The 20,905-nt window shown below is 41.9% G+C and overlaps 1 protein-coding gene across 3 annotated transcripts in view; it reads left to right on the plus strand.

The window, feature by feature from the left end:
* Positions 1-1,480: 1,480 nt before the first annotated feature.
* PPP2R2D (protein phosphatase 2 regulatory subunit Bdelta) overlaps positions 1,481-20,905 on the plus strand; it is a 31,426-nt gene continuing 12,001 nt past the window's right edge. Inside the window, exons 1-4 of one of the 3 annotated variants that reach the window (XM_083443540.1) lie at positions 1,481-1,763; positions 1,971-2,060; positions 18,065-18,148; positions 19,804-19,901. In XM_083443540.1, the coding sequence (XP_083299666.1) occupies positions 1,757-1,763; positions 1,971-2,060; positions 18,065-18,148; positions 19,804-19,901 (279 nt within the window). In that variant the 5' untranslated portion in view covers positions 1,481-1,756. Of the gene's footprint in view, positions 1,764-1,970; positions 2,061-18,064; positions 18,149-19,803; positions 20,070-20,905 lie in introns of all 3 variants that reach the window. The other 2 variants (XM_083443541.1, XM_083443542.1) reach the window with 2 other exon arrangements.

The raw sequence follows: 20,905 nt of genomic DNA on the forward strand, positions 1-20,905 counted from the left end.
ACCATTCCTGAGTTTCCACACCCGTGTTCTACTGACGTCAGCAGCATTAGCAACGGTGTATCTTGAGCTTTGGTATAACAAGCACTTGCTACTCAGCTGTCATACTATAAAAGAAATGCAGAGAAGGCTTTGTGTAAATTCGTACCAAGTATTCAGAATACCAATGTGGGAGCAAGCACAGGACGGCCAGGCTTGACATTGTGCTTGTGCATCTCTATTAAAGAATGGAAACAACTTTCCCTCCCCTGGGATGCTACTATCCATCAGCATGGGCAATACTAAGCTAAATGGAGCTATGTTTCCACATCGGGCTTCAGGAGCTGCACTGCGTTCTGTTAAGAAAATATGTGTGGGTTATACAAAAGTATTATACAAATATTTTTCTTTGTTATTAAATTATGTAAGACTTGCAGCTGTGCCACAGATTGCAAGGTAAACACAGGCATAGACCATGGTAGGAAAAAAGGTAGCTGAAAAGGAAAAAAATTCATATTAAAATCAGCAGGCGGAAGCAGGGTCAAGCATTTCTCCTTGCAGCTTCTGCAAAGCGCCTCCTGTGAAAATCACTTTGTGAAGAATGGGCAGATGAACAAATATGAGGACGTATTATACCCATAGAGAAGACGCAGAACTCACATCTGCACAAGGACCAATCGATCTGAGCCTCTCTGTAATCCCAAATACCTCTAGGCAGGCCCCAGTAAATCACTGGTGAGGAAAATGCATTCCGTACATGCTCTGGAACCCTGTTTCTTGCTTCACAGGCAATAACCATGAATAAGATATTCCGTCCAATTATTTTCCAGATGCAAATGCTAACGTTGCCTCACAATGCGTATCATGTTGAGTTTTAAACCCTGTTGTTTTAAAGGCCTTTATTTCCAAGTAAAGGCAACATGTTTAGCCTAACCGGCCTCCCTTCCTGGATAGGCTCCTAACATAGTTGAGGAAACAAGGGTGACCGCACCAAAATCCTCCGCAGCCCCTTACTTCCAAGTTTCCCACGAAACAGGACTGAGTTTCAAATGAAATGTGAAAAGCCCCATAAAAAGAAGCCTCAGCCTGAAGCACAATTCTGCTGAAGCCGAAAGCTCGCCACACTATACCTGGTGTGACTGTTCACCTGGCCCTCGTTAAAAGGGTTTAATTGGTATAGTTTGAAGGACTCTTTTAACTGCTGGCGTGTTCGTCACCGAAGGGCACGAATCCCTGCTGGATTTTCAACCCCTATTTTGGGGGGGGGGGCGGGAGAGAAGCAGCCCCATTCTCCCCTTCCCTTTCGAGCAAACCCTCCAAGCCCTGCGAGAACTTGAAGCCTCCTCCGGCCTGGCGGGAACCGGCCTCCTCCAACCCACGCGAGAGCAGAGAGCCGCTTCCACCCCCCGAGGACTCCCCTCTTCCTCCTCCCGCCTAGTCCTGCCTGCCTCTCCCTTCCCACACACACACACACCATTCATTCAGGCCCATCCGGCTTCTCCCTCCCTCCCTCCGCCCGGCGGAGGCTGGCAGGGGGATGACGTCACCGGATCAGGCTGACCGGCAATGGGCGCCATTTTGAAACCCCCAAACCTCCGGCGGCGTCGGCGCTGGCGGTGGCGGCCGCCACAGCAGCAGCAGCAGCGGCAGGGGCAGCGGCGGCAGCAGCTCGGGCACCGGCGTCGCTGGTAGCGGCTCCCTTTCCGGTCGCGGTCGGTTTACGTCTGCCACGCGGGCTTCGCTAGGCCCCGGTCTCCGCCCGCCACACACACGGCGCGACATGGCAGGTGAGGAGAGGGGCGCACCAGAGGCAGCGGCTATGGGGCTGGTTTGGGTGGCCCTGGTCTTGGCGGGCGGAGGCAGGCCTGAGGCCTCGGGGAGCCGGGCTGAAGGAGCTGGAAGGTTTTGGCCTATTGGCCTTGGGTTGAGAGAGATACTGAGAGGCGAGGGTCGGGCTTCTCACGGCATTTCTTCCCTTTCCCGTCTCTTCGCAGGGGTGGCCGGCGGCGGCGGAGGCGGCAGCAACGATTTCCAGTGGTGCTTCTCCCAGGTGAAGGGGGCGATTGACGAAGACGTGGCGGAAGGTAAAGGGGGTGGCTGTTGTTGTTGTTTTAATTATTATTTTGGGGTGGGTGGGTTTAGGGGACGGAATGACCCTGGGCTCCTAAGGAAGGGCCTCCGAAAGGCCTCACTTCCTCTCGACCCGGCTTTAAAAACCTCCCGCAATGGGGGGGGGGGCGGAATAATGGTAGAGGAGGCTCCTGCTAGTCCCGGAGCTCCCTCCCAAGGTTGCTGCAGGCCCTTCTCCTCTGCAACAACCTTCCCCCCCCCCCCGCACCCTCCACCCTTCCTGCAGGGTTGATGGGCCTTCACTTGCAAGGCATCCCGCAGGTCCCCAAGCGCAGGATGGGAAGGGGCTGAGGATGAACCCTGGTTCCCACCGCAAGGGTGCCCCCGTCACCCACCCCGGGCCCTTGTTCGGTCTGGAAGCAGCATTAGTCTTGAGAAAGTGTTGCCTTTTGCTCGCCTTTTTGTGGTTCTTCTCTTCTCTACCCCCCCCCCCCCAACCAAACCAAACCACCACCATCTTCCTCCCCCTTTTTTTGAATATGTGTAGGGGGGATTGCAGAGTCTGACTAAGCTGCTGCTTGCTCTGCCTCTCCACACTGTACAGAAAACTGCTGTCTTTTTCCCCCTTTTCTTTTTTTAATGTTCCGGGAGAAATGACAGACAGTGGAACAAGAGGAGCGAAAAGGAAAAAAGAGGATTGGGAGTGGGGAGCAGTCTGTCAAGGTTGTCAAGCTACATTCTAGGCATACAAGGAAGGGGAGGAGGCAGCCTTCTCTGAAATTTAGTTTTTAGCAGCAGAAATGTGAAGTCTTCTTTCTGGCAATGCGTAGCTTTAGGAGTACTTTTAAAAATGATATATCAACCAAGGTTAGATTGAACAAGTTTGTAGCCAAAACCAGCCCAGCCTGTAAAAGTGCCTTAAAAGTTCATTCTTAAGTATGTTAATTCCAAAGTAAATCTTACAAAGTTCTGTTTGATTTATTATCTAGTAATTAAAATTGCAGCCTAACTGTTGCTGCTTCATTAAAGTAGCTGGCTGGTACTCATGGTATTCTAGAGTTTTATTAAGAGTCTGCATTGCTTTTTGAAAGTGTACAGGTTGTATTCGTAAACTTATTAAATACACTCTTATTAAAAGTTTGGTTATTTTGGATTTTTTAACACTTATACTACTGTCCTTAAAAGCATTTTAATTTGACTTTGTGTTGTATTCTTGTTGTAGTTTAAAAATAATTCAAAAGACAAAAGTTGTGGGTTTTCTCTTTACAAGAGTGGAGAGGCCAACTTAGGGTGTGGTATGGAAGAAGATACTGAAACTTCTGTGATTACTAATACTCAGACTGATAATAGGTGACCCTTTTAACATAATAGAGAATTAAAAATGGTTTGCAGATAAGCAGTTTTCACACTTTCTTGAACCGCTGTTTGTTTTCCTGAAAGTGGCGTGTTTTCCAAGAAGCAATAAAGTTTCATTAATGCTTACTTGGGTTCAGTTGCCATTCTTTGTTTTATTAAGATGTTTATGCATAGTCAAGCCTTCTGAATCATCAGTGGGTTTTATTGCTGTTTGCTTGTAGCATTATGAATAAGTGTAGTAGAAACAATAAATAATTATTGGTGAGATGTGAAAGAATTCTGTGCTAGAATGGATAGTAGTAAAATAAATTCCAGTATGTGTACTAAATCTAGTATTGTTTTTCAACCTTGATAGTGATATTTGATAGTCTTCACACAGTTCTGTATCTGGGTGGCAGCCAGCTGCAAAACATTGGTAACAAGATGTCTACATGCTTTCATATTGAGCACAGTTAATATTTATGTAGAGAGTTGCATTTAGAGTTCTATTTATAGTGAAACAATTAGCCACACCCACAGTATGTGTGTCTGTCTCTAGCTACTTTGTGTAAGGGGAAGGGGTTACAATAATAAAATACCTGGTCTTGCACCAGGTGGGAATTTATAGTATTAATTAACGGCACTAAAATTTTCCGTAAATACCTTGATCATATGTTCAGTCTTGCAACTTTATTGCTCATGGTAATAAATGACTGCAGTGCATATCAGTTTATCCTGTTTTGAAACAGTTGTTGCAGTATACTTATTTTTGTTGTGAGAAAATAAATTTCTAACTACTTGCTAATGAGAATTAGTTTTTATAAGGTTGGCAATTGGTTTTAAAAAGTGGGTAATTTGCCATCTACTGTCCAAATTATTTTTTCAGAACAGTCTCAAGGAAGAAAGAATATTGTGCTTATGATCAAAATTACTCTTCTGTGGAGGGCTCCAGAGTCCAGTCCCTCTCAAACTTTATAGACACCCTTCCAGATCATGTGGAAGCCTCATTGTTTCTATAACAGTTTTCAGTATTTCCTACTCCTGGGCATTGTGACCCATCACATGGCTATAAAAGCTAGTGTGGCTTAATTTAGAGAAGAGAAGTTAGAACCACACTGGAGTGCAGAATACGACAAACTTGCTATTAAATGTGGGTTGTGTGCATGTTATATTAGTATATCGGAATATACTATGCTACATGTACAAGGGCATGTTTTATTTTATGGAATATTTGAAAATATTTGACCATAGCCAGATAACAAATTCACTTAACCAGCACCTCAGCTCTAATTTTTGCCCTTGTTTATTTGGACATACATTCACATCTTTCTTCCATTTTCCTTACCGCTATTTTTGAAACAACTTGTTCAAGAAGCTTTGTAAAAGAAATTACATTTAGGTTGTTGGGCCCCAAAGAAGGGCACTATAATTGATGATAGTATGTTTTTGCTGTTTCGTCAGTAACATTTTATAATCTTTAGAGATAAGGCAATATAGAGAGTTATACAACTAATCTTAAAAATAACAATTTTCTGCACTGGGCATAAGCAAAACTATCAACAAAAGTATATGCTAAAAAGAAAACTGACATTCAGGCAGCACATTTGAGAACTTAACCAGTTTTTCAGGATTAAAATTAAAATGTCATAGATCAGAGTACTCCAAACACATGCAAGTAGTTGCTTGCATTTCGCAGTATTACAGTTAATAGAATCAAGCCTGATATATTTGTCAGTAACATGTTTTCCTTTCTGTTCTTATACCCTATCCAAAAAAAATTTTTTTTAATTACCATGGATTTTAAAGGAACTTGCTTCCAGGTAAGTGTGGATAGGACTGTACCTATAATAGTTTTAGAAAATGAGGCCCGTAATTTTTTATTCATATATTTGTGTAATGCCATCTTAATAGTGATACCCCCATGGTGAAAATTACATTGCCAACTTCCTTCTAGCTTTTGCACTAATCACACAATGTATGGAGGTGTGTATTTTATGTATATGTGTGCAAAATAGGCTTCTAAGTTGTGCAACAATCTTCTCCCTCTGAACAACACATAAATTCATTCTATAAGACCTGTATTAATTCAGATTTTAGGAACACATTTTTGCATCAGAACCTAATATATATAGTGTTTTCAGCACTGGCATTCATGTGTACTATACATTCCACCATAACTCCATATAGGTAGGCAATGCTGGGTGAGAAAATTTGACAAGAATGTGTCATCTCCCTGTTCATAACATTTTTATTTTCCTGTCAGTTTCTTGTAGCGTAATGCGAGCCTTGATTTCTCTCCTGACTGTTGACTTTCTGCTACTTGAATAAATAATACAGAATTCTTTTCTCCAGGCCAAAGTCTTGTCTTTACTCTGTAAAGTACCCATCAAATTGAGGGTACTATATTTTTATAATAATACAGGCATCCCCCAACTTGTGTGCGATCAACTTCGCGTGTGACCACGTATATGTGTGGTGCCAACAAATAACTAACTAACCTAAAACAGTGAGAGAGAGCTGGAAAGTCCTTGTGGCTCACAAGGAAACCCTCCCCAGAGCCTGAAGAGGACATCAGTCATCCAAAAGTAAAAAAAAAAAAACTCTCCAGGGGCTCTGAAATGGTATGCAGGAGCTCTCACTGCTGCCGTGCTACCCCATTCAACAGCTGTTGGGCTGGAAGCTCTATGTACTGCAGTAGGCTCCCCACTTATGCATGTGGGGCCCTGGAACGTAACTCTTCATAAGTGGGGAGTCACCTGTACTGTACTATGGAACTGGGAATTATGGATTATAGTTCCCTGTTGTCTGTACATACTGTTGTAAACACATATTGGACAGTTTTGGACACTTGTACCTGCTTAATTAATCAAGATGTGTAATAGACTGGTGGGTGTGCATCAGCCTCTTTGTTCCTTTCCTTGCACAAGTGAGCAAATAAACCAGGAAATCTGAGATTAACTATCATTTCTGGCTTTGTTTGAACTGACAAAGTGTTGTTAATGGCTCTGAAACAAGCCACAGTATGAAGTTCACAAATCTTAATGACTTATTAAGCTGACATGTGCACTTCCAAACACAGCCATTATATATTGTGTGAAGCTGCCCTTAAGGCAGGGGTCGGAAACCTAACGTCCATGGGCCACTTAACTGGACCATGCACCCCTGCCGGTCGGTCGGCTCCCATGCGCTGTGCTAAACCGGTGCAGAACAGAGCAGGGACCGCCTTCCGCAACACTGGCCGGCTTCCCATTGGCTGCCGGAAGCTCCTGCTGCGCACGCCTCCTCTGCTCTGGAAGGAGCGCCAAAAATAGTGTTTGCACACGCATGCACGCACTCCGGTCCACCGCAGCGTCTGCGTGACCGTGAACCAGCCGAAGCCACAAAAACTTTGCCGATTCCTGCCTTGAGGTTATCGGCTACAAGTTGATAGACCACACCATATCTTGCTGTGGCTTAATAATATCCTTTAAACTTGAATTTTAGATAAGCTATAAAGAATTTTATACTTTTATTTTATGATGCTGTTTTTGTGCTGAAACATCACAACTAGTAACGAATCAGTGTTTGGGAGTGTTTAAATGCATTCTTATGAATTACCGTATTTTTCACTCTATAAGACGCACCCGACCATAATACGCACCTAGTTTTTAGAGGAGGAAAACAAAAAAAGCCAGCAAGAGCCACAGACATGCTCGCTTGGCGTGGCTCTTTAAAGATAAAGTGACTCTTGCTGACTTTTCCAGGAGGTGGAAGAAGGGACTGATGGGCTGCCCTCTGTCTCTTCTCCCACCTCCCTGAAAAGCCAGAGCAAGCTGTCCAGCTATTGCTGAAACCAGGAAGCCAGCAACCCAGAAGCGCTGCGCAGCTCTTGCTCTTGCTGTGCTAGCTTCGGCGATAGCTGCGCAGCCTGCATTCGCTCCATAAGACGCACACACATTTCCCCTTTTTAGGAGAAAAAAGGTGCATCTTATGGAGCGAAAAATACGGTATGTGTAGCTGTAAATAAGTGAAAATTTCAAGGCATTTATTGAAATGATCTCACATGCCACTTATTTTGTATTGATCTGGTACAGAAAGATGTGGAGCTATTAGAATAATAATGGGCTCGAAAGTGCTGATTTGAGTATAGCAAGATATTTTGGTAAATGAGGCTGCAATCATATATACACCTTAGAATAGCCCATTGAACTTGGTGGGGCATAGTTCTCCGTAGACATGTTAAGGATTGTATGGTTAAATATCACTTTTGCTTATATTTTAACTAAAAAACATTTTTTCGGTGGGGGGGAGTTTGATCAATGTTACTTCCTTATCCCAATATTGTGCATAACAACTTTAAAAATGCTTCTGATTTTGAAGCTTTGTATCAACCAGATATGTAAACTGACTTGATCCTCAACATAGTAACTGAGCTTTGCAGAATCTTCCTTTCTTGCCCCATCACTTACCCACTCCCACTCTTCCTACGTACATTGTCAGCACTTTGTACATTCTGCACACCATTAATTTTGCCTTTGCTGTGTTCTTTGACACACAGTATGGTAGGACTGGTGCATTTGGACCTGTCCACTCTTTAAATGTTGCTAATGTAGATGGTAAAGCCCTGTTGTGCTTTCTCCCATCTTGAGGAATAGCACTGTAGCAATTCTATTTATTTATTTTAAAGCATTTGTTGAAACAAAACTATAGCCTAAAATCAATAAAACGGTTTAGAAACAGAAAAGTATGTAAAAAGAAATAAAACAGATTCAGGGGATTCAAAAACATAAATATTGTGGTTGTGCATGCAGGCTCCTATACACACTGGTGATGAAAAGTGGATGGAGGGGAGGAGCCATCTGCTGATGCATGTCTGTTCAGCCAAGGGAAACCACTACTTCAGGCAAGCAAGAAATTGAATCCCTAAGCTATATAAGAATGTACCATATCACATAAGATATGCTCCAAGAGCCATAATATTTTGAGAAACGTACTCATTTTAAACCATCTTTCTTATTGGCAGTACTAGATTCTCTGGTTTTACATTTGAAGGATGTGACTAATTCCATATAGAAGCAACTTTGATTTTTCAGCAAACTCATTTTCAGCTGGGCAGATGTCTTGGCACTCATGCCTGTAATCCTGCACTGCAGAGTTTCTTCCTAACTGCATGGTTCAAAGTGCTTTAAGAGCATTGCTATAAGCAAGTGGTCTAACTTGCTTAAAAAGCAAGCTATTATTTGTTGTCACCATCAGGCCCTCCCTCAAGTCCTCTGGCATATGCAGAGAGGTTGGGGTCTTCCTGTCTGTGCATGGGTGGTGTAATGTAGAGAAAAGAAGATTGAAGGGACTCCTCTATACCTTACCTTCTGAAAAATTGTACTGCAATTGGAAGACTCAAGGAAATATGTGTACTGCTGGTCATTCTGCTTATCTTCTTTGGCAAAATTGCAGTTCTTATGCCAAACCATCCCATGGCATGATTTTTCAAAACTTGTGCATTTAAAGAGTTGTTTAGGACCAATTAATAAAAATCAAAGTGTTAGAAATAACCTCAAGTTCATCTAGTCCAATTGATCAAAAAAATCCAGTATGTTTTTAACTGGTTACCATTCAGAAATTACATAAAGCTGTGTGACATGAATTGATAGGGATACTTATCAGTAATTTACTGGGGTTCATGTGCTTCCCAGGATCATGCCCTATATGTTAGGTCCACAGTGCCTCCTTTCAAAAGATGATTTTTAAAAATGAGATAATTTATATGTAGTAAGAAAAGCTTCCTAATGAATATCATACTACATTAAGAAAAAAAATAATAGTACACTCGGGCTGTACTCATGCCTTCATGTTTCTGTGCAGTAAAAGGTTGACCAAGCCATCAGTTCATTGTATTTTTTTCTGGATAGTTGAAGGCACAGAAACCCTATCTAGTATACCAATGCACAGCTCCAGGATTATGAGCTTAGTTTGAAGCAAAATCAAATATGAAAGTTCATTTCATGCAGGCAACTTATTCCTACTACCAAACCTCCCTCATGTGTCTAAATACAGGCACAGGGCATTTAAGGTCAAAGCAATGTTGCTGACTGACTTTCTGCTTAGAGACAGAAGAACAGCAGTGCTGATCTGACGGATCCTCACCTTTCTTCTATCGCTGATTTGGCAAGCTATTGATTAATTCCTTCAATGCTGTAATGTGGCCTAGAAACAAAATATAGTACTACCATGCTGTCTTGTCATGACTGATTCTTATAACCTTTTGCTGCCTATTGAGAAGATATATGCCTAATCTTTGAAAATCTTAAAAGTATAAATGATTGTTATACTTTGTCATATTGTTAAAAATGGATTAGACCTGAGTGTTGCAAATATGTACCGTATTTTTCGCCCTATAGGACGCACCGTCCCATAAGGCGCACCTAGTTTTTGGGGGGGGAAATAAAGGGGAAAAAATTATTTTCCCTCCCCAGGCGCGGGGCTGCGGCGGGGGATGCCCGAGCTTCCCCTGACCCCAGCCCCCAAACAGGCAGCTCTCTGCAAGCTGTGGGAGCCCAGCGCTGGCTCCCGCTGCTTGCAGAGAGGTCTGCGAAGCCTGGACGCGCTGAGCTCAGCGCGCGCAGGCTTCAGCATGCAGGCAACTCTCCGCAAGCAGCGGGAGCGCTCCTGCTGCTTGCAGAGAGGTCTGCGAAGCCTGGACGCGCTGAGCTCAGTGCGCGCAGGCTTCAGCATGCAGGCAACTCTCCGCAAGCAGTGGGAGCGCTCCTGCTGCTTGCGGAGAGGTCCGCGAAGCCTGGACGCGCTGAGCTCAGTGCGCGCAGGCTTCAGCATGCAGGCAACTCTCCGCAAGCAGCGGGAGCCCAGCGCTGGGCTCCCGCTGCTTGCGGAGAGGTGCGCGAAGCCTGCATTCGCCCCATAGGACGCACACACATTTCCCCTTCATTTTTGGAGGGGGGAAAGTGCGTCCTATAGGGCGAAAAATACGGTAACTGAAGAAACTAAAGGCCTAAATCTAAAAATGTTAGCAAAATCAGTATATTGCTTCTAGAATTTAGCCGGTATAGGTATTTTAACTTTCTGAAACATCACAGGCATTCAAACCTACTTAGGCCACCAAGTGAACAGGAAATATGTTGAATAGCTGTTGTATGCTGTGTCACTTGGGAACTACTTTTACCTTAACTGATCTAAATAGCTAGTAAATTCAATGGACTTTAGCTTAGAATTGTCCTCATTTTTGAGAGACAAACAGATGTAACACTTAAACACCCCAATAAGATGTTTGCATTCTAATTTAAGGATTTGGGGCGCTAGCTATTAAACTTTTTGCCAAAGTTGGAATCAGGATGATAGTCTCAAAAAGACTGGTAAGGATCCATATGTAGCAAAAGCATCCTGTAGAAAAAGTGAACATACAGTGCAAAAGTTATGAAGTGTATGTAAATAGTTTTTCATGCATTACTTGTGGATAACATTGCTTATACAGTCATCAGTTAATCTTCCGTATTGGGAACATTTCCAGAGCAAAACATGTGCCCCTCCATTGCCTCAGCATTAGTGTTCACCATACCTTGCAGATATTCCATGCTTCCCTTCAAATGTCTTGAAAGCAAATGTGTTAGTATTTGCTATTTATTTTAATATAAAGAGGGTTGTTTCTTCATGGGAACACTAATGTGGGAACGTTAGAAAAAATAGCATATACAACAGGCTTACAGGTCATGTTTTAATATCCCATGGGAATTTTAATTTGCAGCAAAACAGGAACTGGCAGAAACAGTGTCCAACCAGTGATCATTAGGGATTTGGGGGATTAGATTGTGGAATTGCCTCCTAGATATTGGTTTGTGGAATTTCAAAGGGTTCAGTGCCAGTTTTGCTAACATCTTAATGATAAAGAATATCAACCTTTTTAGAGTGAGTTGCCATCAGTATGCAGATGACGCCCAACTCCTTGCTTTAATTACTAAACATTGAGGTGCTGCTATTTAGGGTTGCCATATTTTGAAGAGCAAAAAAGAGGGTGCTATGATGCAATTTGCCTCAGATTTTACCCCTGAAAAAGAGGACATGTCATGGAAAAAGAGGACATAGGGCAACCCTATCTGTTCTGAATATGTGTAAAGATGTAGCCATGTGGAGAAGGGGTAACAGATTGACACTGAATCCAAACAAAAAAGGTTTGATACTAGCATCCTGCAAAAAAAGTACATTTTACTATAATTGGTTGGCGTTTCAGTCTTCCTATCAGAACTGGAACCAAGGGTAGGACTGGGTTATCAACATATTGTCCCAAACTGGTCTGAAGTCTATATCATGATGTCAGTTTCATGATTTTTGACCTGGAAATATTTTGTGAATGTGTGTGTGTGTATGTGTATGTATGCGCTATGCAAAAATCACGATGTGGGAAAAACAATGAAGTATGACAATTACTCTACATAGCTTCATCCTTATTTCAGACATTGTGATATATCACAACGTTGAAAACCTTGTGATATATTGATTGTATGTTGATCACCCAGCTGTATTCAAGAGTTGTGCTGAACCTTCTCTTTGATGAGCATTTATCTGCAGGACCAAAAATAGTTCTATGCCAGGTCCATCTGTTGTGGAGGTGCCACCTAATTATGACCCTGTGGTAGACTTCTGTTGAAAAATAATTAAAGCAAGTTACACTTTGATGACATAGAGGACATGGTTTGGAATAAGAAGAAAATGGGTAGTCATCATGCACAGATTAACATAAGTTTGTGGAAGCAATTTTCCAAAATAGCTTCTAGACTTAGTCCTGAAACAGAATTCCATGAACTATGGCACCTATGTTTGTAAAATGTATGCTAAATGATACATTTTGTGGTGTTTATAATAGTTAACGTAATGTTGATAATTCAAATAATTGTTAAAATATGTGGAAAAGAATGTCTTCCTGGTTGCATGTTATTGCCCACAACATATATTATTGCCCACAACATATAATAGTGTTGCCTCCAAAAGCAAAATACAATAGCAACTCTGGTTTAAAGATATAAGTTAAGCCTTTTCTAGCATAGAAATGCAGTTATGGGAAAACTTCATCTGATGACATTGTCAGACGTCTTATTGCTTGTTTGTGGCCCCTGACACATGTTTGTGCCCTCTGTCCTACCCACAAAATAGGGCATACATTTGCATATATGATACAAAACAAATGCAGACCTTTCGTGGGTGGGATCGGAGACCCAATATGCATACAGTGTACTGTGCCTAGACAATCCTGTTGGTACTTCTGAAAGGAACATAATCTAGTTCATCAATAAAAATGTGCTTCAAAGGGTTTTCTGAACAAGGCAACTTTTAGTTCCATACATAAGAAAGTCAGGTGGCCTGATTAATGTTATGTGTTGTATGACATTATCATGGTAGTATGAAACTGCTCCCAGATAATAGGACAAGATTGCTTACTGAGTTCTTCTGTGTTCTCTTAGAATCTCTGGCAAAATTATAAGTGTGTATTTTGTCTTGGTTGCTGAATTCATGCTGTTGGAAAAGAGGGGATTTTTTTATAGCAGAAAACAATTGCTTCAAGAGGTCCATCTGTGCAGCTTAACCTTTCCATTCAGCTGATAGTAAACCATTTATAGCTATATGCAGGCAAACACAAGGCTTTAAGCATACTGGGTATAAAAATATTTCCCAGATGCTTGAATGAAGCACCACAATAAGAGGTCTTGTCTGATTGTTATAATTCAATGACTGTGTTTTGAGTTTATTTTTTAAATTACAAGATCTGGATTACTTTGTTTTGAAGGGACTTTTTTGTCTTATGCTTAATCTTTAGTTTTTGTTCGTGCATAGATGCTGTTAATGTAGGAGCCTTAATTTGCTATTTGTAGTTGTATGCTAACATAGCTTCCCATATCACTCTAGTTAGAGGCTATCTAAGAATAGAAGTGATTATAACTTGCTCACAAAAATTCACATATAAAATCTTTCTAAATGGTGCATTTTCATTCAAGCACCTAAGTTTTCACTGTAGAGGGAAAGCATTTGTTGTCAAAATGCTTAGTGGTTAGAATCTCTTGGGTCATTATTTTTAGTATCTTATGGGAAGGTATAGCAATTGCGGAAAATTAATGTTTTCTCTAAAATAAGTTGTACATGCCTAGTACCATCTGGAAAAGAAGATTGCAAAATAGTGTATCAGGTCTTGAACCTGAGTTGGTGTATGTGTGGCTAGCTCATGTGTTATGGGCTTGCGCCAAAGCTGAGTAGTTACAGTATTGGTACAACATTCTATATCACTATTGAATTTCCTTTCACCATAGTTCTAGTAGAACTATGCTGGAAGAGCAAGTGGTCTGTTCAATCTAATCTTCTTTGCTTGGTGCTCAGAGCCTTGAGGAACACTAGTTTATTGCACATTCGCCTCATCATTACTGTATTTTTTTCTCTATAAGATGCACCAGACCACAAGACGCACCTAGTTTTTGGAGGAGGAAAACAAGAAAAAAAATATTCTGAATCCCAGAAGCCAGAACAGCAAGAGGGATTGCTGCGCAGAACAGCAAGAGGAATCGCTGCGCAGTTAAAGCATCGATCCCTCTTGCTGTTCTGACTTCTGGGATAGCTGCGCAGCCTGCATTCGCTCCATAAGAAGCACACACATTTTCCCTTACTTTTCAGGAGGGAAAAAGTGAGTCTTATAGAGCAAAAAATACGGTAGATTCTCCCCACTCTCTATGGGTGAGGTTCAACTATTGTTGCACTTTGATGTAGAAGATGTGCATTGGGAATGCTGGGAATTTGCTCCAAGGTGGATGTGGGCTCATTGACAAAGCTTGCCAAATGCCTTCTTAGAATGCAGGTGTTCAAAAACCTCAAAACTGGTTGTCAAATCTTAGCTTGAGAAACCAGCTAGTGGCACTTGAGGCCAAATTGCATTTTTTGCTTCAGCCTGGAATTCTCTGATCTATTGCTCTTAAAAAAAATCCTCATGAAGAGGCCATTTACAGCATGGATAAGAGACTTAACCCCATGTCTCTTAGTCCCACCCATGTTTTAAGTTTTCCGACCATGTTACTTACAAGTGCAGTTTTGGATCCCTTGCATGAAGGAAAAGAAAGTGAGTGGCAAAGGAAGCACTCTCTTCTCTGTGCCCTTCTCTGATGCAAAATATCCTTTACCAAACTGAAGCTGTGTTTGACTACTTAGTGGTTGCAAATCCTTGTTTCCTAGCCTCTACCAACACAGGATCTCACAAATGTGGAACTGTCCAGTTATCATACATAGCTACAATGCTGGTTCCCCAGCAATATCTATGCCTGTTTTGGTGGATGGGGGGGCAGCAAAGTCATATATCGGCTTGTCCCTTTGGTTTGAGGGACACTTAATGACATACATTTAGATTCATGCAAGCCTCCCTGCCCCACAGCATATATATGATAACTACAGTGGTACCTTGGGTTACATACGCTTCAAATTACAGACTCCACTAACCCAGAAATAGTGCTTCAGGTTAAGAACTTTGCTTCAGGATGAGAACAGAAATTGTGCTCCGGCGGCGCGGCGGCAGCAGGAGGCCCCATTAGCTAAAGTGGTCTTCAGGTTAAGAACAGTTTCAGGTTAAGTACGGACCTCCGGAACAAATTAAGTACTTAACCCGAGGTATCTGGCTATCGTTAGCAAATTGTCTTCTTCTAGTATGCCATTCTTAAAATAACCAACTGTTACCTTTGGATCTGCTGGCATATTTTTTACTAGAATTTCTGATAAAATTCTAAAATGTCTGAATCTTCATACATGCCTAATAAGGTGGAATATACCGTATTTTTCCCACCATAGGATGCACCGGACAATAGGACGCACTTTGTTTTAGAGGGGGGAGAACAAGAAAAAAAAATTCTCCCCCTCTCTGCCCAGCGCCCCTTCAGTGAAGCGGCAGGAGGCGCTGCATAGAGGGGGGGAGAACTTTCCCCCTTTTGTTTCCCCGCTCTAAAACAAGGTGCCGTTTAAGGTGCGTTCAGGCGGCTACCTTGGAAGCCTGGAGAGCGAGAGGGGTCGGTGTGCACTGACCCCTCTCGCTCTCCAGGCTTCAGGTTCCTTTCGAAGCCCACCACCAGCCCCAAAGAGCAGGTCAGGGAGGAGCGGAAAGGCGCAGCGGAGAGACTCCTGCCATAGCCGCGAATCACCTCTCCAGCCGGGAGAGGGTTGCGGGGGGGCCTCTTTAGCCCCGCACACGCTCTCCTGGCTGGAGAGATGACGCGCGGCTATAGAGGCTCCTGCCATTGCTGCGCGTCACCTCTCCAGCCGAGAGAGGGTTGTGGGGTGCTTCTTTAGCCGCCCGTCACCTCTCCAGCCGGGAGAGGGTCATGGGGCTATGGCGTCTTCGCTCCATAGTACGCACACACATTTCCCCTTCATTTTTGAAGGGGGGAAAGTGCGTCCTATAGGGTGAAAAATACGGTATTTGTTCCAGGCATTTCACATTTCCATCAACAATCTGTAATTTTTGGGTATATTATTTAATCAGCATATATTGTTCCCACTTAGGCTGATATTTGTGTTCTAGAGACTCTAAATTGGTTAAGAACTTGCATATTCTACTCCCTTTGTTATCAAATATAATTCATATTTTACACCTTGGGTCACTTAATGAACCACAAATCCATAAAAGTTTTAAGTATATCTCTAATTTCAATGTATAGTGTAACAAGGGTAAAGGTATAGGTACCCCTGACCATTAGGTCCCGTCGCGGACGACTCTGTGGTTGCAGCACTCATCTCACTCTATAGGCCGAGGGAGCTGGCGTTTAACCGCAGACAGCCTCTGGGTCATGTGGCCCCATAACTAGCGATTTCTGAAGTCTGCCTGTGACTAGGAATTCAATTTGAGCTAGCAGACTGAATCACTGCCAAAAAAATGTTATAAGGATTGGTAGCTCTTACTAGAGGTAATGAAGGCATCTTTCTAGAGAACTATGGGTGACGTTATTTTTTAGTATGGAAGTCATTCAAAGAATATTCTAATCTAGTTCTCTAGGGTTTTCATTTGCGTAAAAAAATCACTTGTGTGGTAGAAGATACAAACCATTTCAGACAGCACAAGCTTATGCTCATTGGCTTACACTTCCTGTTTCCCATTATTGCATCTAAAATTGTTAATATGGAGCTTTGAATATCCATGCATAACTTTAAAACAAGAAATTATTTCCTCTCCAACACCATCCATTATTACATTTATATGGGCCAGATAAATTATCTCACTAACTGCCCAAAGGTTATGGAAATCTGTTCGCAGGTGGTTCATTTTATTAATCTAAAATACTAATTTTACCATCCCAGACCTGTTTTTCTCCAAAGCATGTTGCTATGTCTTCAGTAGAGACTGCAGCCTAAGAAACATAAAAGAGTATGGCCAGGGTACACAGAGCTACACAACTGTGTAGTACTGTCTCATCAAATTGTGAGGTTCAGTTGTGTGAAGCAGCCCAAACACAAGCACATCCTATGCCACATAATTAGTTAATTTTGAAACTGAAGCAGTTCATAGTATCATAGAATTGTAGAGCTGGAAGGGACTGCAAATGTCATCTAGCCAACCCCATGCAATGCAGGAATCACAGCCAAATAATCCATGATACCCAACTTCTGTTTTAAAACCTCCAATGAAGGAAAGTTCACTTCCTTCCAAGGTAGGTTTTTTTTCACTGTTGAACAGCTCTTACCATCAGAAAGTTCTTCCTAATGTTGAGTACACATCTCACTGATTCAACATAGGTGTGTTTGAGTGTGCATCTGTGTAGCTACTTGGATTCTGGCCTATAGGTTTAGCATGATAGTGTGTACCTTAACTTTAGAAATCACTATTACCCTGCTTATACTGCTCACTAGAGGGAAGAGGAATTAAGTAAACTCTAGGAATACTGACATCAGAGTGTTACCTTGTGGTAAGGGAAATGGGTGTGGGGGCATAGAAAGCACTGCAGACTTCATTCTCATTTTATTGAGATTTGCTCAAGTCTGCCAATATCTTAAGCATGTTTCCTTAAGAAAAAGGAATATCTGCATTCTCTCCTCAGCTCTGTTATTGTAGTGTTTCAAATTTATTCACTGAATAATTCAAAATTTAGAATCTTAATGCTAGTAAGTACATCCAGTGTAGCAGTAATCTTTCTCGCACAATACAATATAATAACCAAGCAGGCTGGGGAACAGATTACGTCTAGTTATTAGATAATGTTCAAGGAGCACTTTCATCCATTGAAGGGCAAGACTGGATCCAACCCAATATGTTTTATCCCTTCCAAGCTGATAAATTAATGCCATGGTCATAGTGTTTGTAGCTTTCTATAACCTTGAGGGCTTTTTAAAATGGAAAGCCCCATTTTCAAATGTTGTTGTGTTAGAGGTATTATTACAATCAATTGTATATATATTTTGTCAAACAAATAAATAAAACACTGAGTGGCTTTCCATGTGTCTTTTAGGTAGAGTTTAGGCTTATGCACCCATGACCTTTAGACAACATTCATTACTAGGATTATTTATTTATTTGCATTTATATACCACTGCTCTGCCAAGGCATCCAAGGCAGTTTACCATTTTTAAATAGTAAAGCAAATAAATTATATCAAATGTACAGTAGTAAAGTCTTCTCGGGCCAACTGGGAGCTGATGGCACAAGCTTCCTGGCCTGGGCTCCCTCGCTTCTCCCTTCCCTCAGGTCACACAGAGCTCCAGGGAGTGTGGGAAAGGAGCTACCCCAACAGTTCTCTCAGACCGTTGATGTTTCTGTCAGGAGCCGATGGTATGTTTGCCCAATTTTATCCTAAATTGTCATTTGTCATATTGTTACAGTAGAGCTAGGTTGCATGCTTTTAAATGCAGGCAGTAGCTGTTGGTGCAGCAGAGCAGGGAGGGGAAATGACATTGTGGAGGCTCAACGGCCTCTCAGGAACCAGCAATGGCGCCTGGTGTTCAGACGACCAGTGACCAACCCTGCCTACACTGCCCCACCGACCACTACTGCATATAGGCGGCCTCCTTTTTGTACTTTGAGCATCCATGACCGCCTAAGCTGCTTGTGAATTTCAAAAGGTATCTTGACATCCATAGCTGGTGCTCATTGTAACTGGTAGGGAGGAAGGCAGACAGGAGATAGCGTAGGAGACAATGACTCCTGGAGCCAAGGCCAATGACAGGCAAAACTGACTCCTAGTTTTGTCCACATCCTTCTCCCTGCTGAGTTCTACAGTGGAAGCACAATAAACGACTTGGACGAAGGAATTGAAGGGGTGCTAATCAAATTTGCAGGTGACACCAAACTGGGAGGGGTAGCCAATGCTGCAGAAGACAGAATTGGGATTCTAGACTGTCTTAACAGATTGGAGAACTGGGACCAAACTGACAGAATGAATTTCAATAGGGAAAAATGTAAGGTTCTACGTGGAGGCAGGAAGAACCAGCTGCACAAATATAAGATGGGGGACACCTGGCTTGCTGGTAGTATGTGTGAAAAGGATCTGGGGATCTTAGTGGACCACAAGCTTAACATGAGTAAACAGTGTTATGAAGCAGTGAAAAGTGAAAAAAGCTAATGCTATTCTAGGCTGCATCAACAGAAGTATAGTGTCCAGATCAAGGGAAGTCATAGTACTGTTCTGTTCTGTTCTGTGTGCATAGGAGGGTGGTTAAGATGGAAACAAAGGCTTATGAGGAAAGGTTGAGGGAGCTGGAAAAAAAGTGACTGTGAGGAGGTATGATAGCCTTCTTCAAATATCTAAATGGCTGTCACATGGAAGATGGAGCATGCTTTTTTTTCTGCTCGGGGGGTAGGACCCAAACCATTGGATTCAAGTTACAAAAAAGGAGATTCCAACTAAACATCGGGAAGAACTTTCTGACAGTAAGATCTGTTCGACAGTGGAATGGACTCTCAGGAGGTTGTGGACTCCCCTTCCTTGGAGGCTTTTCAGCAGAGGCTGGATGTTTTACTTGAGATTCCTGCATTGTAGGGGTTTGGACTAGAGGTCCCTTCCAACCCTACAGTTCTGTGATTCTTTGATTTTAGAGTCATAAGAAGGAGGAACCTGACAGTCAGTGCTACTCCCTGAAATGGTTGTAGGTAAGGCAGGCAGGTGGGGATTGGCTGACAGCAGATTGGATTTGGTGGGGCAATGCTCCATTCACTGAAATGAGCCAGCCTCCCCTGCATCTTGTTATCTTTAACATTTCCACACTCAGTGTTGAGTGCACAAATTTGAGATTGTTCTTCAAGATGTTTGGACTACTTAAAAGGTGATGAAAGCTTGTAGAGAGAACCCATCACTTTTAATAGTACAGTTGAAAATCAGCTTGCAAATTCATGTGGACCTGTTGTCCGTTCAATTGTATACCCTGTTCTTAAGGTACTTGGCTCACTTTACACATTATAATACTTTTGTCTCTGTTTTCTGTTTACAGCTGACATTATCTCAACAGTTGAATTTAATTACTCTGGAGATCTTCTTGCAACAGGAGACAAGGGTGGCAGAGTGGTTATATTTCAAAGGGAACCAGAGGTCAGTGCCATTTAAAACAATAAAAAAGTGGTTCTTCTCCCTTGCAATTTATGTTTAAAGTGAATGGTATCACAACATCACATCATCAGTTTTAATTTATGATCAAGCTATTTTCTTTTAAAAATTGATCTTTATACTTTACCTGCCAACTATTTCAAGTACATTGATGTTTTCCCCCAGAATTCATTAAGTCACAGTCATTCTTCAGATTACTCATTTTCAGATGATACTACCTACATTAGTTGTATGTGCATTCATAAGTAGGAATAGAATGGCTTGAGGAACATCTGTTCTTTATTGCTTGTTCAACTATTCTGAAAAAGAATGCAATAAGATGACTAAGAAAGGTTAAGCAATACATATATATCCTTAGCCACTGATGAGAAAGATTTTTGGGTTGGCTACTAGTTTTTATTTTACGTGTTTATTACATAGGTATTGTGTCAGCTGAAGGGGAAAGTGTGCACTAAGTCATACCATTGTGTTAAGGAATGCACATTTGTCTTTGGGAATCTTTAGAGAGAGGACTTAACAAAAAAATAGAGAAAACTTGCTGATACTTTTAGGAACAGCAAATAGAAAGGTACTAGAAAAAGCTGTCTGATTTATTCACACCATCTCAGGAACCTGTAAGTCTTCATTCCAACTAGGGCTGCAGTCCACTTTGTGTACTGAGAGGAGTTTAAGGTTCACAAAATAATGAGGTCTTGCAGCACTGCAAGGCAAGAATAGCCTTGCTTTATTTCAGATTTTGTAAAAGGGGAAAAGCCAGTTGCAATACTACTTACCTTACTACAGATGAGGAAGAAATTCTGATTTAAAACTTTGTGAAAAACACACATGCAAAGCTAATCAAGAAGATCCTCGTTTTCAGAATAGTTAAAAATTAGTAGCTGCAAGAACAAGTGAATTGATTCCATACATTTGCTTTTTCAAAGCAACAACAAAGGAATGATACCTTTATTTTTTTTAAAATGGTGCTTCCAGATATGTGTAATGGAGCT

The sequence above is a fragment of the Podarcis tiliguerta genome (assembly GCF_965153285.1).
Source record: "Podarcis tiliguerta genome assembly, chromosome: 5".
NCBI lineage: Eukaryota > Metazoa > Chordata > Lepidosauria > Squamata > Lacertidae > Podarcis > Podarcis tiliguerta.